The sequence below is a fragment of the Stenella coeruleoalba genome (assembly GCF_951394435.1).
Source record: "Stenella coeruleoalba genome assembly, chromosome: 17".
In the NCBI taxonomy this organism is placed as follows: Eukaryota; Metazoa; Chordata; class Mammalia; order Artiodactyla; family Delphinidae; genus Stenella; species Stenella coeruleoalba.
In genome coordinates, this window is record NC_137163.1 from 37,807,335 (window position 1) to 37,827,046 (window position 19,712).

The 19,712-nt window shown below is 41.2% G+C and overlaps 1 protein-coding gene across 2 annotated transcripts in view; it reads right to left on the minus strand.

The window, feature by feature from the left end:
* Positions 1–18,166, minus strand: part of MTDH (metadherin) — a 56,568-nt gene extending 38,402 nt beyond the window's left edge. The window contains exons 1-2 of one of the 2 annotated variants that reach the window (XM_079902196.1): positions 17,416–18,166; positions 4,435–4,536 (exon numbers count right to left, since the gene is read on the minus strand). In XM_079902196.1, the coding sequence (XP_079758322.1) occupies positions 4,435–4,536; positions 17,416–17,796 (483 nt within the window). In that variant the 5' untranslated portion in view covers positions 17,797–18,166. The remainder of the gene's footprint in view (positions 1–4,434; positions 4,537–17,415) is intronic. The other variant, XM_079902195.1, reaches the window with a different exon arrangement.
* Positions 18,167–19,712: the final 1,546 nt, after the last annotated feature.

Sequence of the window (19,712 nt, forward strand, 5' to 3'; positions counted from 1 at the left end):
GATCCCACATGCATGCCCCAACTAAGATTTCTCATGCCACAACTAAGGAGCCGGCGAGCTGCCACTAAGGAGCCCTTGAGCTGCAACTAAGGAGCCCGCCTGCTGCAACTAAGACCTGGTGCAACCAAACAGATAAAAACAAACAAAGAAACAAAAAACCCCGATCCATTATATACAATATTAAAAAAAACCCAACACATTTGTTAACATCACTGCTGATCTCATCAGAAATTCATTAAGTTCTGGGATGTTGTCAAGCTCATGGTGGTAGACACAAATTTTCCAAATTTCTAATTTTCACTTGGCAACAAATCATTTTATCATTTGCAACAGTACTATCAGTTGTTTTCCTTGAACTGTCTTGATTATTTTTGAGAAAATGTCTACAAATACCCAACTCTAAATAACCATGGTCTATCAGTTGTTCTCTCAAGTAAAAATGGAGTAACAAGAAATAAGTGGCTAGTCCAGCTTGCAACTCAACTGCACAGGTGTTTTTCCTCAAGGCAACCACTGTTTTTCAGTATAGAGCATACTTTATGCATAGTTCCTATTTCATCATACAGAATAATTAAACGGCATGTATTCAGAAGTCAAGATTTAATAAAATGAATAATGATCATTTTTTCAGATTCATCAAGGATACTCTTAAGTGGAATTAGCTTTTTTATTTTTTTTTCCTTTTTTCTTCCCAAGTAAGTGGATTGCAGTAAAGAATTCAACTACAAGTAGCTTGGTGTCACTGCCTTTATTTGTACTAAGGCGTCAGTAGTTTTACTCACTACTGCTTTTGCACCATTAATGCAAATATTAACACAGTGGAAAAGACAAACAATGTCTTAATTATTCTGAAAACAGTTTTGTCTTCTGGGACCCAACAAAAAGGTCCCTGGAACACCTTCACAGGGGTCCACGGACCATACTTTGGGAACTGCTACCTCAAAGAAATTGAGAGAGCATTACTTACTAGCTATGTGATCCTGGGCAATTCATTAAACTCTTTTCAATGAGCTGTATAAAAAAAATGATACTACCCTCCTCCCTGTGCATTAGGATTAAGAGATGTGAGAACATTTTGTACTCTGTGTAGCATCACGAAAATGTAAGAACTTGTTAATATTTATAATGAATATTTCAGTAGGACACCACTGACTTTGTCTAAAACAACCTGATGGTGACCAAATTTTATACGTTTTTGCTTTTGCTATTTTTCTTACTAACCATCTTTACACTTCTATCTTAATTCAGACCTTTACAATCACAGATGCAATGCTGATTTGTTAATCACAAATGTTGCTGCCAGCTGAGCATATCTAAGTTTTTATCATACTCCACCCCATCCTGACCAGTCAAACCTGTCTAGGGCTTTCCCTTGAGTCTGAATATGTTGTTTTATTTCAGCTGAACAATGACTGACTGTATTCATTTGTTTCTCTCCCCTGCCAAAATTGGCCTCCCCACTTCTACTACTCACTGAAATACCATCCCCATCCTCAAGAGTCCAATTAAGTCAATCTTTTCTGGCTACCCAAATAGGATAATCTTACTTCTCTGAATACCTGGCAGTCAAGGCCGCATGTTACCTGGTATCTTATCTTATGCTTGCCTTTCATTAACTAGACTGTAATCTCTCTGAGGGTAAGTACATCTTACATTTCTCCTTATTCTCTTCATCATCAAATAGCACAATGCATTCAGCCTGGCTAATGATCCAATGTATACTCTACTAGACACTAGCGTCAATGAAGCATTAACCTTCATATCCAAATGGACCTGGTAGCTTAACTTGCTTTACAGACCCAATATCTATAGCTCTTGTCATATACGGTTTTTAGACAGTTTTATCTATAAGGCTTACTCAAGTGACAGGACAAGGTATTCAATATCATTGCATATGGGCTTTCCTGGTGGCACAGTGGTTGAGAGTCCGCCTGCCGATGCAGGGGACACGAGTTCATGCCCCGGTCCGGGAGGATCCCACATGCCATGGAGCGGCTGGGCCCATGAGCCATGGCTGCTGAGCCTGCGCGTCCGGAGCCTGTGCTCCGCAACGGGAGAGGCCACAACAGTGGGAGGCCTGCGTACCGCCAAAAAAAAAAAAAAAAAAAAATCACTGCATAGAGTGCAACTGCTTTACGGGCAAACCGTATTTCTTAAAGTGCCTAATGTGGCTCTGAGAGGAAAACAAATACATGATAATATATATTTAGGTGCATAAGTAGACGTAAGATGTTTATTTACGAAAAAAGACAGTAAGAAGTCTTAAAAAAAACCACCACATATTTAAAACACACAAAAGCATACAGCACAATAGCATAAAAAGTTAACTGAAATGAGAGTCACCTGGACTGAACCAAGTTAAAAAGCATAAATTCAAGATGTAGGATTGCGAAAAGAAACATTAAGCGTGAGTGGTAGCATTTATTATTATGCAAAAAGTCAAATCAAATAGGCGACAAACCAAAGGTAGAAGCCTTGCACTAAAAAAGCAACGCAACTGAAAGGAGGTGGTTCTGTCAAGTGATTAAACAGCGCATGGGCTTTGGCATCAGAATGAGCTGGGTTCAAATCCCAGTTCAGAAACTACGTATGAACTAAGAGAAATCACACAATCCCTCTATGCTTCAGAGCCCTTATCTGTAAACAGGACTAATGCTATTTGCCTGGAAGAGTTTTTGAAAGGACCAGAAATAATACAGAGCAGTAAAAAAGCACAGACTTTGGAGTCAGGTTTGGAGTCAGGTTAGTCTAGGTTAGAACTGACTGTACTTTTAAAAGCTTAGGTAACTTAAGCCTCACGTTTCTTATTTGTAAGATATGATACCAACTCCTCAGCATTCTTGCAAGGATAATTAAAGTAACATGTATAAATATTCTATAAAGTCTTAAAAGTACACCCAGTAAGTGCTCAATAAGTTGTCCCTACTATAAGTAAATATATTCACTTATAATTAAATAATTATGTACGAAGTAAATATGTACGATATATACACAGACCTCACCTTGCACAGTGCCTGCCATGTTTTAGATACTTAACAAATGTCAACCATTATAATTACTTCCTAGCATAAGAGATTTCAGAATGATTTAAAACTTTAAACTATGGTTTTACATCCTGATACATACAATCTATATATAATTAATCAATCAGAGATGAATGGTAGTTGATTAATTATTCCAACTACAGATTTTTCAGGATAATTCAGGGAGTGGAAGCAGGAGTTAAGTATAAAATGCTCACTAGTAGAGAGAAAGCCCAGGAACAAGGAAACACTAGATGGGAGAAGTATACATCTACATTAAGCATATAAACTATTCACAGTGTAAATTCACAATCCCTAAATTGTATGCTTATTTGTTAATAAAAGTAATTTACTATTTATTTTTCTGCCAAAGGCAAAGTCAGACATATATTTAATTCTTTCCCACAACCATCCTTCATTTTAAGCCATCCTACCTGCAGCTGTCTTGGCCCTAGACCAATTTCACCGGGTTACAGGGCAGAATTGATCTCACCAGTTCTTCAGTGGTATTTTGAAATTATGAGCATTAAGAAACTGTACCAACCACTTCACACCACTACTCTACAGGGCTGGAGTTGTGGCACCTTGTTTCCTAGAAACCACTTACCTACCTGTGGTTTTTTGTTCGTTTTCCCTGAAAAGGAGCTATGCATGCAAGGGTTAAAAAAAAAGGGGGGGGGGAGGTTGCAACTTTTAATGTACCAAAAAGAATTAAATAAAAAGTCTCTCGCCCACAGCAGGAGGTACCACTGTTAACAGAGTCTTGTACATTTTGCCTACTTACAAACTAAATTAAGTCAAATAAAAACGGGATGGTTCTAACACTGGCAACTGGAAAATGAATAAAACCCCAGGAATGTACCATTAACGAGGTATAATAGATTGTCTTACTTGAAAACTTAAGAGTGTACATCCAAACCTTTTAATAATGACCTGAGTACAGAATATTTTCCTTTGTTAAACAAATTCAAATTGTATCTAGTAAGTAGATGATTATGTCGCTGTCACAATAGAAATCTACATTAACACTTAATACCATAGAACAATTTTGCCAAGCTTTCCATGCCAAAAGTGCACTATTAACAAAGGTATCACAATTTTGTTTTCCAATAAGAGGTATGTTACATATCTGGAACCTTACTCATATAAAAGATGTTCAAGTCATGAATAAATTGTTCCTGGCAAAATGAAAACTTAATAATGTCACAGCAATGTTTAAAATACTTGGTGATACATCCCTCCTTAACAAACAAACAAACAAAACCAACTTACTTAAACCTCCACCACCCATCCATCGCTATGATAAATTCAGATTTTTAGCTTTCCTTAAATGGGGGTGTACATGTAACATTTTATATGTCACTCTCTTTATTAAGAGCCTTGCATATAATTTCACATGCTCCCAACTGACCTTTTCATTTTTCTTGTGTGTCTCTAATGGCTGCTTAGCTGCTGCACTCCGAGGAGTTCGGACGACCTCTTCCTCAGCCACTTCGATGGTCCGTCCGTTTGGCTGCACAGCAACAATAATGGATTCTGTTATCAAACTGCTTGGCAGAGCAAATCAAAGATTTGTACTCAGGACACAGAATATACAACAATCAAATTCTACCCCCGACCCAAATTAAAAAGATTTTTGTACAGCTGTGTTATCTAAGACTATTGTCCCTAGGAACTACATCTTGTAATATAATAAAGAATGAACTTATAAGCAAAACTGTACCACAAATTTATTTTCTGATTTCACCCAGGCATCAGTACCTCCAACAAAAAATAGTGGAATGGAAGCAGGAAAAAGAACTAAATTGTCTTTGCACTCTGACCACCAATTGGCTGTGTAATCTCAGAGTATTTCACTCGTTATCTTTGAGGTTTTTTCTACATCTATAAAAGTGATAGGTCTGATCTATTCAAAAGTCCACAAACTTTTTTTGGTAAAGGGCCAGACAGAAAATATTTTAGGCTTTGTGAGCTATGGAGTCTCTGTTGCAACTACAAAACTCTGCTACTGTAGCACAAAAGCAGCCATAGATGATATATAAAGGAATGAGTACCTCTGTGTTACAAAAAACTTTACAAACACAGGTGGAGGGCCAGATTTGGTCCATGGACCACAGTTTGTTGGTCTCTGTATTAGATAATTGCTAATGTCCCCTGTAATCTTACAATCTAATAGCTCTACTATTCTAGGATTAAGAAGCTTTACTAACCCACTGCCACATAAAAAGGCTACCTCAGTTTTCCTAACAACCCCAAAATAAAATGACAGCACTTAGAGGTGTTCATGAGTAGAATTAAGTCTCTGAACACCAATTCTGGCTTTTAATCAGAATCACCAGTTTGGGTTTTTTTTTTTTTTAAATGAAGCATTTCTGAGCCCCATCACCAGAAATATACTTAGATTCAGAACTTTGAAGAAAAGGGCCCAGGTATCTCCCAGGTATCTGTATTTCTAACCTCTTCTTTCTGGATCTTACTACTACTTTTCACTTGCCCATTCTTCTCATATTCAACACAGTAAGTTAGTAAATCAATATACTAGTTTAAATTGCTTTATTTCTACTTCTTGCAGAACAGATTTCCACCAGATTACTTATTACAGCGGAGTTATAGTAACAAAAACAGTATGAATGTTCAAAGTTTTTCTAATGTGACATTACCTGCATTTGTGCAAAATTATCAGGGATATGCAGTTGGAAAGCGAAACCATTAATATTCCAAAACCCAATCTGCAGGCTTCCCAAAGATTTATGGCAGAAAAATCCAAACAAAAGCTGTCTTTTAGCTGATTAAATTCCTAATTAACTCAAATTTAATATGCTGAGTCTTAAGCAACTTGGTAAAGTCAGACAGCTAATGTTGAAACCAAGTGTCCTCACTCTCGGTTTGGTTTTCTTTGCTCTGGGCTGTTTTGCCACAATGCTGTCTCTTCTCATTTCTCTGTGTTTATGTATATGGGGGGGCAGGGAGGGGTGGAGGAGACAATGCATTGAGAAAGGTCAGAAACCCCAGAAAGGAATTTGGGCTTAGAGCCATATCCACACCAGGAACATAAAACTTTATTTAATTCTACTTTCCCGTATCACCATCTTACTTGTCAGTTCTCGTATGCCATTTCTTATTTCAGACTAGTCAAAGTTACTTTTTCTGATTTTCTGGGGTCATCCTCACCTTTCCATGTAAGCTTTACTCCAACTGACCAATCTTACAGCTCTAAGTCCACAGTTTCCCTCTCTTCACGTGGCAGCTCACAAGCCTCACATCTATGAAACTTCATTTAACTAATCCCTTCAGCAAACTATCATAGTCACTTATATGATACCTCCATTTTACTCATGTAAATGACTAAATTGAGTCATTTTAATTTATATAGTAACTGTAAAAAGGTGAAATTAAGTGGTTAAAAACTATCTTAAAAACCGCTAAAAAGTTCAATGCAATTCCTTTGAGACAACTGCAAACAATGCTGATAGAGCCTCCCAAATGAAAGATGAAAAAATCTTTCCTTCTGGACAAATACAAAGTCTGAAGTCCTCAATCAGTGACCAGCAGAGGAACACTCAGTCTCCATTTCATAGGCTCTGCAATGATCAGCAAGCCAAAGGTGGTCCCACATTCCAACCTGTGCCAATTTTACTTCCTTCTTTGCAACAACTTATGTAGCGGCTAGAACTGCAGCTCTGGCCTATGCAGATTTCCCAATTTTCCACTAACTTTTGGGCTTTATATAGGTCTCATAACTATTGGGGTTCCGTAAGTCACCAACAGCTCCCCACAAATGCCTGACACCATGAAATAATAAGCCCCCTATCCCAAGGGAAAAGTCAACAGCATTCTTAGGTAGCAGGAAAAGAGGATACACTTTGATGGTTGTGCCTCTCCTTACCTATCAACAGCACTAATCTGATCTCTACTAGCTGGTCAAGGAAGCCTTGTCCTGGTAAAGCATTAACCACATTTAAATTAGCAAATCCCTAAATGGAAGCATATTATGTAGATCTGCTCACGTGAAAAGAACTAATCGCAAACTAACACTTCAAATCCAATATGACTTCCATGCTGGGTTTTACATGAAAGTATCTTCTCTGATCATAGAGACTTTATAATATATATGGTGCTGTTTCTACAGGTTAGAATTACATGGGCCTCTTGCTGTACCCCGGTTTAAAATTCTCTGGAAAATTCTGAGGTGTTCCCCTCCAGGGCCAACCAAAGTTAATTTTATATACAGCATGCAATCTATATCTTAAATTAGACCACCCCAAAATGTCCTTCAAATTTGGTGAAAATCAACCAGTAACAGAAAAATGATATAATCATTCTTTACATGGATAAACTTGTAGATAATGCCATGTCAGCCTTGTTATTAAACATTCCCTCAACTCCCATCCCAGATCCTTTTAAAAAATACATTCACAAAAGAACGTGTGTGTGTGTTGGGAGGGTGATAAGGCAGAATGAAGACACCTAGCTGACAATCAGGAAAATAAAATGGAGGAGGGGGCCACACAGCAGGGGAACAGGGTCTTATTTGATAACTACTCAATAAAATTCTTCACATTAGTCAATCTCCAATTTACTAATTTCATAAACATTTATTAAGTAATTAAGTACAAGGCATCACATAGGGACCTCAGGGTCAAGGACATATGAAAGGAATCTGCCCTCTGAGAGTTTTAAGGTTCAGAATAAGAAGATATGCTTAATAATAGACTTCTACTCCATTTGAGTGGCCTTTATATATCTGTTAAACTGATTCTAAATTGCAGAAGAATCTATAGCTAAGGTAAGCATATACAAGGTTTAACATTTGACACTTCTAAAATGAAAGCATTTAGAATCCTATTTCCACTTAGTTATATAAATTTTATTTTTAGCTACGAAATGGAAAAACCATGACTTCAAATTACTTGGAAACTTCTTAAGTTTATTTATTTATTTTTTAATTTTTTAAAAAAAATTATTTTAGGGGCTTCCCTGGTGGCGCAGTGGTTGAGAGTCCACCTGCTGATGCAGGGGACACGGGTTCGTGTCCCGGTCCGGGAGGATCCCACATGCCGCGGAGCGGCTGGGCCCGTGAGCCATGGCCACTGAGCCTGCGCGTCCGGAGCCTGTGCTCCGCAATGGTAGAGGCCACAGCGGTGAGGGGCCCGCGTACCGCAAAAAAAAAAAAAAAATTATTTTATTTAGTTTTGGCTGTATTGGGTCTTCATTGCTGCGTGTGGGCTTTCTCTAGTTGCAGCAAGTGGGGGCTACTCTTTGTTGCAGTGTGTGGGCTTCTCACTGCAGTGGCTTCTCTTGTTGCGGAGCATGGGCTCTAGGCGCCTGGGCTTCAGCAGTTGTGGCTTGCGGGCTCAGCAGTTGTGGCTCGTGGGCTCAACAGTTGTGGCCTGTGAGCTCTAGAGCGCAGGCTCAGTAGTTGTGGCACATGAGCTTAGTTGCTCTGCGAAATGTGGGATCTTCCCGAACCCATGTTCCCTGCACTGGCAGGTGGATTCTTAACCACCGCACCACCAGGGAAGTCCACTTCTTAAGTTTAGAAACTAGAAGGGCAGTCTACTAACTACCAAAAAAAAAAGTGAAATATGAAAAGACTACGGGCTTTGGAATGGACAACCTGGGATTAAGGCCCAACTTCCATATTTAATCACTGTGACTTTAAGCATTTTCCTTGACTTAACCCTCAACTTCATCATCTGTAAATATGAAGAAAATATGTAACTTGTCTTATGTAACTTGTTAAAGTGACAGTAAATGAGAAAACATGTGGAAGCATACTTTACTTGCTCAAGAAACAGTTTCTCTCCTTCAATATCCTTTCCTCTCCAAAGCTATGATGACCCATAACCTCATCCCATGTTCCAGCACTCAAGTCATTTTTCATACTAGCAAGCTCAAAATAAACGTTAAGTCCTGGTGGTCAAGACAGCTAACAAACTGTACATGTATCCAATGGGCCCAATGCTCCAGACACAAATTCTTTTGGGAAGTTAACAGAATACAAATGATGAGTAAATGTATCCTCTCAGAGGCTAAAAATAGTCCAGGCTTGCTCTAGAGACATGTCATACTATCTTTCTTTTTTAAAAAGCTGCTTACAGTTTCACTGTTTTCTAAAAAAATTACACAATAATCATTCATGTTCATTCACTCAATATCCAGTAAGTGAACTCAGTAGAGTAATATGCAGAACCCTTAAAACCTTGAAACAAAGACAAGTGAGGCACGATTCCTGCCCTTGAGAAGCTTCGACCAAAGCAAAGGAAGAACACAGGTATACAATAGCGCACACTAAAATAACAGACAGGGCTTCCCTGGTGGCACAGTGGTTGACAGTCCGCCTGCCGATGCAAGGGACACGGGTTCGTGCCCCAGTCCGGGAGGATCCCACATGCCGCGGAGCGGCTGGGCCCGTGAGTCATGGCCGCTGAGCCTGCGCGTCCGGAGCCTGTGCTCCGCAACCGGAGAGGCCACAACAGTGAGGGGCCCACGTACGGCAAAAAAAAAAAAAAAAAAAAAAAGTCCACATAAAATAACAGACAAAAGATGTACTCTGCCTCCCCCCGCCCCGCCCTCCACCCGGCCCCATTCCCCAGCCTCTTTAAGGAGAAGAGTATGAGTTTTGAAGGCAAGCTGAGACCACGGTTGAATCCCAAATGTCTATCACCCTGGACAAGTTACTACTTCACCGGAGTCTTAATTTTCTTAGCTGGAAATTATACTGAGCATACAGGAAGCATAAGACTACATATTATGTCCATGATAAAAAAAAATAAAGGCAAGACATCATGGAAATTCAAGAGATATCATCTTTAGCTGATAGATCTAATAATTTCCAAGTATTTGCCATGTGCCAAGCACATGCATTATCTCATTTAACGGACAAGACTAAGTCTTTGTCAGTTTCTTAGTTTTAGTTGTGAAGAATGCTGATACATATTCAAGATAGAATAATTTCTTGTCATTTATGTGAAAACACAAATTGTGTGTTTTTTCCTGCCAAATGTTGTGCACATATCAATTACGTAAACTAAACATACACATAAACTACAGCTTCAGTCACAGTAATTTACCAACTTATTTTTAAATTCACCCCCAATTTTAAACTCCTAAAAACTAAGAGGATAATCTTACAAATATGGCCTATAAATCAAATTTGCAAAATCTTGCTATATATCCTGAGTTATTTCCTTTAGGGTAAAGATCCTTGTGCCTTCTCAACAGCTAGCCAAAACTAAATCCTCTTCAGGGATTTCAAAACATCTCTTTGTTGACTGCATCTGGGATGCTCAGGGCTACTTTTATAGGTTAGAGAGATGACATTCAATACCTATCACATGGCCAAATTATTCTAAAGATGATTTCTGAAACGGTAAATACAGCTTTGGTTTTCAAGGCTTTATGTCAGATGGGTACTGAGATAAGGATTACAGGTGATACAGCAGACACATATCCACGTAATTCTTTCTCAGATCCTGATGGATGCGTTCTGGAATACTGGCATTCTGTGGAACAGTTTGAAAACCACTAGCATAGCTGGAAAGAAAACAGAGTAAATTTAAAAACTGGAGAGGAATTCCCAGGTGATCCAGTGGTTAGGACTCGGTGCTTTCACTGCCAAGGGCCGGGTTCAATCCCTGGTCGGGGAACTAGGATCCCACAAGCCGTGCGGCGCGGCCAAATAAAACTGGTCAGATAACACCAACTCCTCACAGAGATCCTATGATTTTGTTTGAATAGTAATAATAGTAACAATCATTTAAAAATGTTTTCAAGGCTCTCACAACCTTGAGAAGTAGTACATTCCTCAATAAAGCCAAAGTGCAACAAAAACAAGTGTTCGGAGGGTTTATTGCTGCTCTTGGTATTTAAGATGAGCATGACTATTTAAGGTCTTTTCTGTCAGAACTATTGAAGGTCTTTTCTGCAAGGCCTCTGGCAGAAGAAAATGACAGGATGAAAAAGTCCTGTCATGTAACCAAACAAATAGAGGCAAAATTCTGGAGATTCTGTAAAGGTCATTATAATTTTCAGCAGAAACTTCTGATTCTAAAAGTAAAATTTAAAAGCAATAAAGTAATTCACTGAGAAAATTAGATTTGTTCTCTGAATGCAATATAATATCCTGGAACATGCTATCAAAATGGGAGGTTAAAAAAAAATCAGAGAGGTATAATGGAAATAACAGTGAGTTCTTAGACTAGAAATCAGGATATTGTTTTGCCTTTGAAATGCCTTTGCTCTATGACCTTGAATAAGTCACTTAATCTCTCTGAAACTCAAGATTCCTTTTGGTAAAATCAGGAATGTTTGTTTTACCTATCACTCAAGATTTTTAAATCAAATGAGTATTCTTCTAAGAGTTAAAACTAAGGGGACTAGTGACTTAAAGGGAAAAAGAAAACCCTGTAGATGACACGTAACTTTAGTAATACCTGGGATGACATGGCAAAACTACCACCTATGAATAAAAGACATAATTCTATTGAGAATATCTTAAAAGACAAATTTATTTAGCCCCGTAACAGTTTAGATTATTCAACTAAACAGTGAGATGTCATTTTAGATACTTCATTCAGCATTTAGTTTAACAAATAATTATCAAAGGCTGTTATATGCCAGTCACTGCTTGCTATCCCATATCAAGGCTTATAATCTAGTGGAGAGAAAAGACCCTGAGCAAAAGTAAATGAATAAGTTACTAGACAATTTACAAACTACAATAAAGGAAACACATATAAGAGGTTAAGACAGAAAATAAAAGGGGATGCCTATTTCAAATAGGGTGATCAGGAAAGCATTTTCTGGGAAGGTGAGTTTTAAAAGTGAGATCTAAAGGCTGATTAGAACAGTGGGGTCAAGATGGTTCCAGAAGTGTTAATAACAGCTCATGTAAAGGTACTGGGTTGTGAGAGTTTGAAGAACTGAAAAAGATTACTATAGGTGAAGGTAGCAAATGAGAGGAAACCAACTCAAAACTGCTTAGGAAAAAGAGCAGGTGTTGGGCCATATAGGAAAGAAGTTTAGATTTTAAATGCAAAAGCTACTGAAATGTTCGTTTTAGACAAGATTGTGGTTTTTTTTTTTTTAGCGGTACACGGGCCTCTCACTGTTGTGGCCTCTCCCGTTGCGGAGCACAGGCTCCGGACGCGCAGGCTCAGAGGCCATGGCTCACGGGCCCAGCCGCTCCACGGCATGTGGGCTCTTCCCGGACCAGGGCACGAACCCGTGTCCCCTGCATCGGCAGGCGGACTCTCAACCACTGCGCCACCAGGGAAGCCCCTGTGACTTGTTTCTAAAAAGACTCCTTACTAGGGTGTCGAGGAAGCACTGGGGGCAGCCAACAGGAGCTACTGCTGTACAAGTGAGTTAAGGTGATAATAGCTGGACTAAATATATGTTTTGGAGATAAAACTGATGGTACTTGCTGAAGGATTAGGATATGAGGTGAAGATGAGGAGGTAAGGAAAAGAGAAGAACCAAGAACGATTCTTAGATTTTTGGCTTGTATGACTGAAGGAATGGCAGAGTCATTTACCATTTATAGAAATGGGGAAGACTGGGAGAGGGCAGGGAATTATAAGCCCTGTTCTGGCGATGTTAAAGTTTTTGAGACAAACATCAGGTTTCTAATTGAAGAAATTCAGTGTACATCTAGACATGAGGTTTTGGAGATGAGAGGAATAGTCCAGTTACAGACACAGGCAAATAAACAGTTGATCACCACTATCTGAAGATTCCATATTGGAAATTTGCTTACTCACTAAAATTTATTTCTAACCCCAAAATCAATACTTGTCATTCTTGGGCATGCACATAGCTGTGAAAAGATCTGAGTCATCCTACAAGCACATTCCCAGGCAATGCTCTGCCTTCTTGTTTCAGCTCATAAAAAATATAAAATAAACATAAAAAAAGAGAGACTAACTCTAGCTGGAGAGCTAGAGAAGGCTTTATAGTAAAGGCAGCAATGTAGCTGGGCCTTGAAGGATAGGTAGAAATTGGTAGAGATACAGAAAAAACAGGCCTTTTAGAAAAAAATAATATGAATAGAAAAAGATAATATGAATAAAGAGACACTGACGTCTAGCTAATGGTAATGTCTTAGGGGTAATGGTATGAGATAAATCTAAGATGGGGTTAGATCATGAAAAGGCTTGAGTGCCATGTCACTGGATCTTATTCAGCAGGTGCTGAGGAACTACTGAAAAGATGTGAACTTGAAAGTCACATGATCAGAACTGGGCTTTAAAAGATTTAGCTGGCATGAGTGCGTAGAAAGGATTGGCAACAAAGGGACTGGAAACAGGAAAACCAGTTAGGATGCTTAGGACAGCCTAAGCAAAAGGTAATAAAGTCCAAAAGCAGGGCAGTGGCAGTGAAACTGGAAAAGAAGTAATGACTACAAAAGACACAGCATACTATTAGAATGATTTATTGGCTGTAGAAAGATGGACCTTACAAAATTGTAGCCAGATGAGGCAAACACAGCCATTTTCCACTGTAAAAATAAAAAGGTGGCTCACATGGAATTTACTAGGCATGAAAAATAGGAGTATGTTGCATAAATACTTTGGTGGGACATCTTACTATATTATGCATTCAATAATTACTTATTGACTGCCAGCACCGTGCAAGGTTATACAGTAGCAAACAAGACAAAACACTACTCTTTTATTTACCGAGCTTATAGATATTAACAATCGCACTATGGCAAATCTTTATGAAAATTCCTAAACTAATATGAAAAAAACTTGTCCACTAAAATGAGTTTTCTTTGACGATGATCTTGGTTACCTGCTTCCAGTTGAAATTCAAAGCAACAATTGTTAAAGATCAGTTATCTGAGATCTTACATCCATCCATATCACTGCACAGATTAAGTCAAGCAAAAAATATTTACTGAGTGCCTATTTAACACTCACAATGAACTAGGTGTCATGAAAAATACATGTATGAAAACAATGATTTCCAAAAATGCCAAGAGCTAAGCCCAGTGAAAAGTGCTGCCCCCTTCATCACTCCCTTCACTTTTAACAGGGGAACAAACTGCAATTCATGCCCCCCAAAACTTATGGCAAGAAATTAGGGGATAAAAAGCAAACTGATATAAGAATTAAAAAAAAATGCTTATGAATAGATTTTAAAAAGCTAAACAACATCTATTCTACAAATAAAAGAAGGCAACTAGAAACAAATTTTGAAAATTCGAGTTGTAAAATTTGGAATGATTTAAGAGAAAACTAAAAAGGATGGACTGAAAGGACGAAAATAAAATATTTAAACAAATATGGAATGTCCTTTTAAAAAACTGCAGTAGTTGACATCACTGATTCCACTTGAATCAGAATTAAGTATATCTTAAAATGTTTATCAGAATGATGTAGTAATAAAAGATGGATCATAAGATTAAACATGACTCCATTTAGAAATCTCTCTTATACTATGGATCTTACGGCCCTATTGCAGGGAATGATTTTCAAACTCATAGGCAAGGGAGCTTGTTAAAAATGCAGATTCCCTGAACCCAGTTCCACAGATTCTGAATTTACAAGATATGTAGTAGGACTCAGGAATCTACACCATTTAACAAGCATTCGAAGTAACTCTATTGCAGGGACTTCCCTAGTGCTCCAGTGGTTAAGCCTCCATGCTTCGAATGCAGGGGACGCTGGTTGGATCCCTGGTCAGGGAACTAGGATCCCACAGGCCGTGTGGCACGACCAAAAAAACCCCCAAAGTAAGTCTATTGCAAGTAGTTAGGGTTAACACGCTGAGGAATCCTGCAGTGTTTTAACTCAACTAAGATCTTCAATTTATAAACAAGATAAGCTAATCGGAGCATGGTTAAATGCCTTACTCAAATTTAGAGGTCCTAATTCCTGCCAGGCTGACAGAGTTAAGTCTTCCTCCCCTGAGCCATTGCTGTTTCTTCAGTCTCTCCCACTATCCTGCTCCTCCCCACTTTCAAAGTCAAATTCTGTGATAAGGTTTTTCCTGGCCACCTGGGCCCACACTAGGGTTTTCTGATATCTTTTTCCACAACTGGAATAAGCAGCTCCCTGGGGAAAAACTAAGCTTTTACTTTTGTATTTCCTTCACTGAGACATATGAATATTGTTTTCCTTTTTACTGCCTTCAATTTGCAAGCAGTATCCTGCTTTTCCCCAAGTAAATATTTAGCACAGTGCAAACCATATGAGTACTAACTAAATAAATGGAAGCTTATATTTCTTAACCCTATAAAGCAGTGTTTTTCTAACTTTGGGTCACGCTTCATAATCAAATATGAAACCAATTTAGTGGGTCACAAATATCATTAAAAAAAACAAATAGAATAGTTTGATATATGTGTGGGGGGTATTGCAATGTAAAATGTTTTCACTGTAGGTTGCAAAAACATTTGAAAGCCAGTTTTGTGCTGATGAACTTCTCCAACACAACTTTACCATTAGGTAGGCAAATACGTTTTCTCACGTGATTAACATTCAACCACTCCGTTAGTCTTCCCATTCTCCACTCCCCAAAGATAATACTGGATTTATTTATTCATTCCCCTTTCCTTAACTCAAATGAAAAGGAGAAGGAATAAGTACTAAGTTTGATAAGCATATTTCACAGCTCAAGTTCCAAAGGAGCCTGTCTGTGTTCCTTCTTCAGATGGGTCATCCAAGTGTTGTGATGCACTTCATGTGGGCTCTTGGAGCACCTGTCTCTTGACCCAAGTCTATCTGAAATTCCAGACGTCCCAAACAGGGCTTTGAAATTTTCACACCCTGCTTCATCCACACTGGTCCTAGGCTTATTTATGTATGTGTTTTTTTCAAGATCACCTTCTTTCCTGTCTTGGAGCCAGGTTCTTTATTTCCACCATAACATTACTTTCTGGTAATCCTTGATACTCTCTACAAGTTTAAATATAATTACCTATGTTCCAAGTCACTTGTATTTTCTCTTTTCCTAACCTAAGGTGGTATTCACACTGACAAAGTTGTATCCTTTTCCAGGTCTTGCATGTATCTTGCATCCTCTTAATCAGCAAGTCTAATCTAGACCTAATAATGCAGTAACTGTGACCTGTCACATCTCTACTACAACCTTATCCTTTGTACTGTTACCAACCATACTCTCATTACTTTAGCTTCAACTCACATCTCACTTCCTCCAATAACTTGCCTAAATGCCTCCAATGCAAATAGTCTCCCACTCTCCAACCCTCATTTATACTGCTCACACCTCTACAGCACCTGTCAGTCTACAAAATTTTAGAATTATTTTTGAATCTGTCTCCTGTATTAGTTTCCATGCCTGACTTTAACTCTCGCTGTATACTTCTCAGTATCCAGCAAAAATCAGAGCGCAGGTCACACAGTATTGTACTTTATCGTACTGAAAAAGGGAAGAGCTAAATCCAGTGGCTATAAAAATAGGTTAGGAGCTGCTTCTCATTTTGCACACCCTCCATACCCTGTTCAACTGCACGGTACTTTCTTTTTTAAATGAATAAAACCATGAACGTTCCAATGGGAGAACCGCGGGGAAATGGCCATAAAGGCCGCAGAAATGAAACGCGAAGGCATGCTAAAACAGCTGTGATGCTCTCTGCATTTCCACACGTGGCCCGGTAAATCGGTGCCGGAACGCCTCGCGCAGCCTGCGCCTTTCTGCTCTGTCATCCCGTTACTCTATTTCAAAACGCCCACACCGCTCCGCCGAACTAGCCTGAGTGCTCTCTCGGGGGGCCCCGGAGCCCCGAGTACCCGAGAAAACAGACCCCCCTCTTGCCTTGCTCCAGGTCCGGCCTCCACTTGCCACAGGCACCGGAATGAGAGGGGGCCACCGTCTCCCTTCAACAGTCCCAACTAAAATGGAAGCGCGTCCAGACCTGGGTACCTTTAAGCCTGGAGTCAGCCCCGGAGTCTGCAGGCCGCCGTATCTCCCCATCTCAGTGTGACCTGAGCCAGGCTCTGCCTCCCCGGCGCAGTCTTGCCACAACTTCCCCACCGTCAGGTCCCATCAGCCTCCGCACACACATGCAGCCGACCCAGCAGGCCTCGGGGACGTTGGCATGTCGTTCCGGCGGTCAAGGTTCCCGAAAATGACCTGACCGCCGGGCGCTTCTATTTAAACATACCCCACACTGTCTAACTTCCTTCCTCTACACTCATCTTCCCCACCGGTCCCATGCTTCCTGAGTTTCCACCGTTCTCCAAGAAACGTGTCCACCGATCACCTCCTCCGCCTGGGGAGACTGCGTCCCGGCTCTCGACTAACCTCACTCTTTTCCTTTTCCATTCCCGGCTGGCGCGGCTCGCGTTTGGCCTCCCGCAAGCTCGAGGAGCTCCACGCTGGCCCCTCGCCCCTACTCTCCCGCCACTCCTCCCCTACTCACTTTGGGCTTCTCCGGCAATTTCTTCCGGTTCTTCTTCTTCTGCTCCTCGCTCCTGAGATTCTTCAGCACGCCTAGGTCGTCAGCGGCCGGGCCCGGCGCGGCCGCCGCCTCCTCCCGCTTGCGAGGCGGGCTCCTCCGCTTCTTGCGGGCGCCGGCGCAAGCCGCGGCCCAGCCGTAGCCGAGCAGGAAGAGCAGCAGGAGCCCGAGCGCGCCCATGCCCACCAGGATCACCCAGCCCGGGTACCGTTTCGGCTCCAGCCCCAGGTCGAGGCCCAACTCGGTGCGCAGAAAGCCTAGGCCGACCGAGAGCATTTCCTGCAGCCGGGCTGAGCCCTCCTCGGCCTGCTGGGCCAGCTCGTCCAGCCAGCTCCGTGTAGCCATCTTCCCTCCCGTCAGGGGCACTCGCAGAATGACGCCGGGCCGCAGAGACGCCGTGGAACAGTCAAGGGAAGCAAGGTAAGGCCAGGCCGGACCGCCTCAGGCCGAGCGCATTGCGGCCGCCCCTCGCGCCGGAGCCGGGGATCGGCCGCTGCCGCCGCCAGGAGGACAGGGGGCTCCCAGTGCCCCCCGTCAGCCTCACTCCGCCGCCGCCAGGAGGAGGGGGGCGGCGGGAGGGAGTGTCTCCAGCGGCGGCCGCTAAGCGGCGTCTCCGCGCCAGGGCCAGGCCCCGCTGTCCTCCCTCGGCGGAACAATGGCGCCTCCGGCCGCGATCCACGCAGCGAGCGTAGACTAGGAGCAGGGCAGCGGGTCACGTGGACGCCGATGGGCGGGGCGTGGGGTGTCACGTGGGCGCGGGCGAGGCCGGGCGGGGCCGGAGCCGTTAGAGCTAGCGCGCCGCGGCTGCAGTTGGCGGTGACCCTTTCGGGCCTGGTGGCGGCGCCGAGCCTTGGGGATCGGTGACTCTGGGCGGGTGGCTGGGAGGGGTTAACCGGAGGAAGTCTTTGCGGGATGGCTGGTGGCCCGGAGCTAGGAGACGTGGCGCTTTGAATGAGTCCAGGGGAGGGGCTCTCGGCGAAGCCTGGGGGTTGTGGGGTGTGGAAGAGGGCGAAGAGTGAGGAACCGGGTCACGGGGTCTGGGTCAAAATTGCCCTAGTAGCTCTCTTTTCTCCATTCTGTTTCTGGTAGTGGTGTCGGGGTGGAAGCGGCTTTTTCTCCCTGGGTCACCGGAAACTAGATGCTTCCAGGTGGGCTCAGCCGAGTCTGAAACCGGTCACTCTTCTTTGAGCGCGTAGGTTTAGTTCACAAATTGGGTTTGTCTCTTCACGGCCAACTTACCCACCTTGCGTGTCTACCATTTGCCTGCCTGGGTAGGGCGCTTTTACGTGGTTTCTCTCCTTCGCTCTTGCTCTCGCTGGTATTAGTCGCCAGAATTCAAAAGTTGGAAAGCCCGTGGGCAGTATTCTTTTCCTACTCGTTTGTAGCTTTAATAAGAAATAAGAGGCATACTGGATTGTGTTTTACATGTAGAGGTAGATTCCTTGTTGCGTTTTATTTTAAGCTTTTGGGCAAGATCACAAAAGGAGTTTGCAGAATTCTGGGGTTTTTTTTTTGCTGTGTTGACCATATCTGGGTAGCGTTAGTAAGAAATGAATTTTCAGATCTCAGTTACAAAGATGGTATTCGGGGCTGCCGTAGGGTTTTCAAGTTACATTTCCCTGTAAGGAAACTGGTGTTTTATCATTAAATGATAATTAGCATGTAAGCAAGTGTCTTAAGTGAACTAAAAACAGGCTTTCTCAAAGAATAGAAAGTAAATAATTGGTAATTATTTAATTGGTAAATTATAAAAATAAACTGCTACTCTTGCGAAGCTTTATACAGACTTATAATTAAAGGTTGTGTAAATTACAAGGCCAAAACTTAGAAGATGTCATTGGAACTACTTCATCTCTAAAAGGTTCCAAATTCCACTTATGTTTATGAAAGTAGATTTATCATTCTACATTTATGTTTTGGTTCCACAGACATGAAGGATGATGACTTTCCTAAGAAGTTCCACTGCCCATTCTAGGTTAGCACCTGTGGATTTATGAATTAAGCTATTATACAATAATAGTAGCTGGGTTTGCCTGTTCTTTTGGCAGCCTAGCAAGTATTGATTATGTAAAATCCTGTCATCTTTCTTTTTCCGTGACTCTCCTTTGATCTTAAAAATAAAATGTTTATTTTGGTAATACAGGTATAATCATTTTTCATATATAACTTTGTAGTCATCTTTTTAAGTTTTTATTTTAAGAACAAAAATGGAGTCATACACTGTTTACTGTTTTGCATTTGATGTGGTCATGAACATTCAT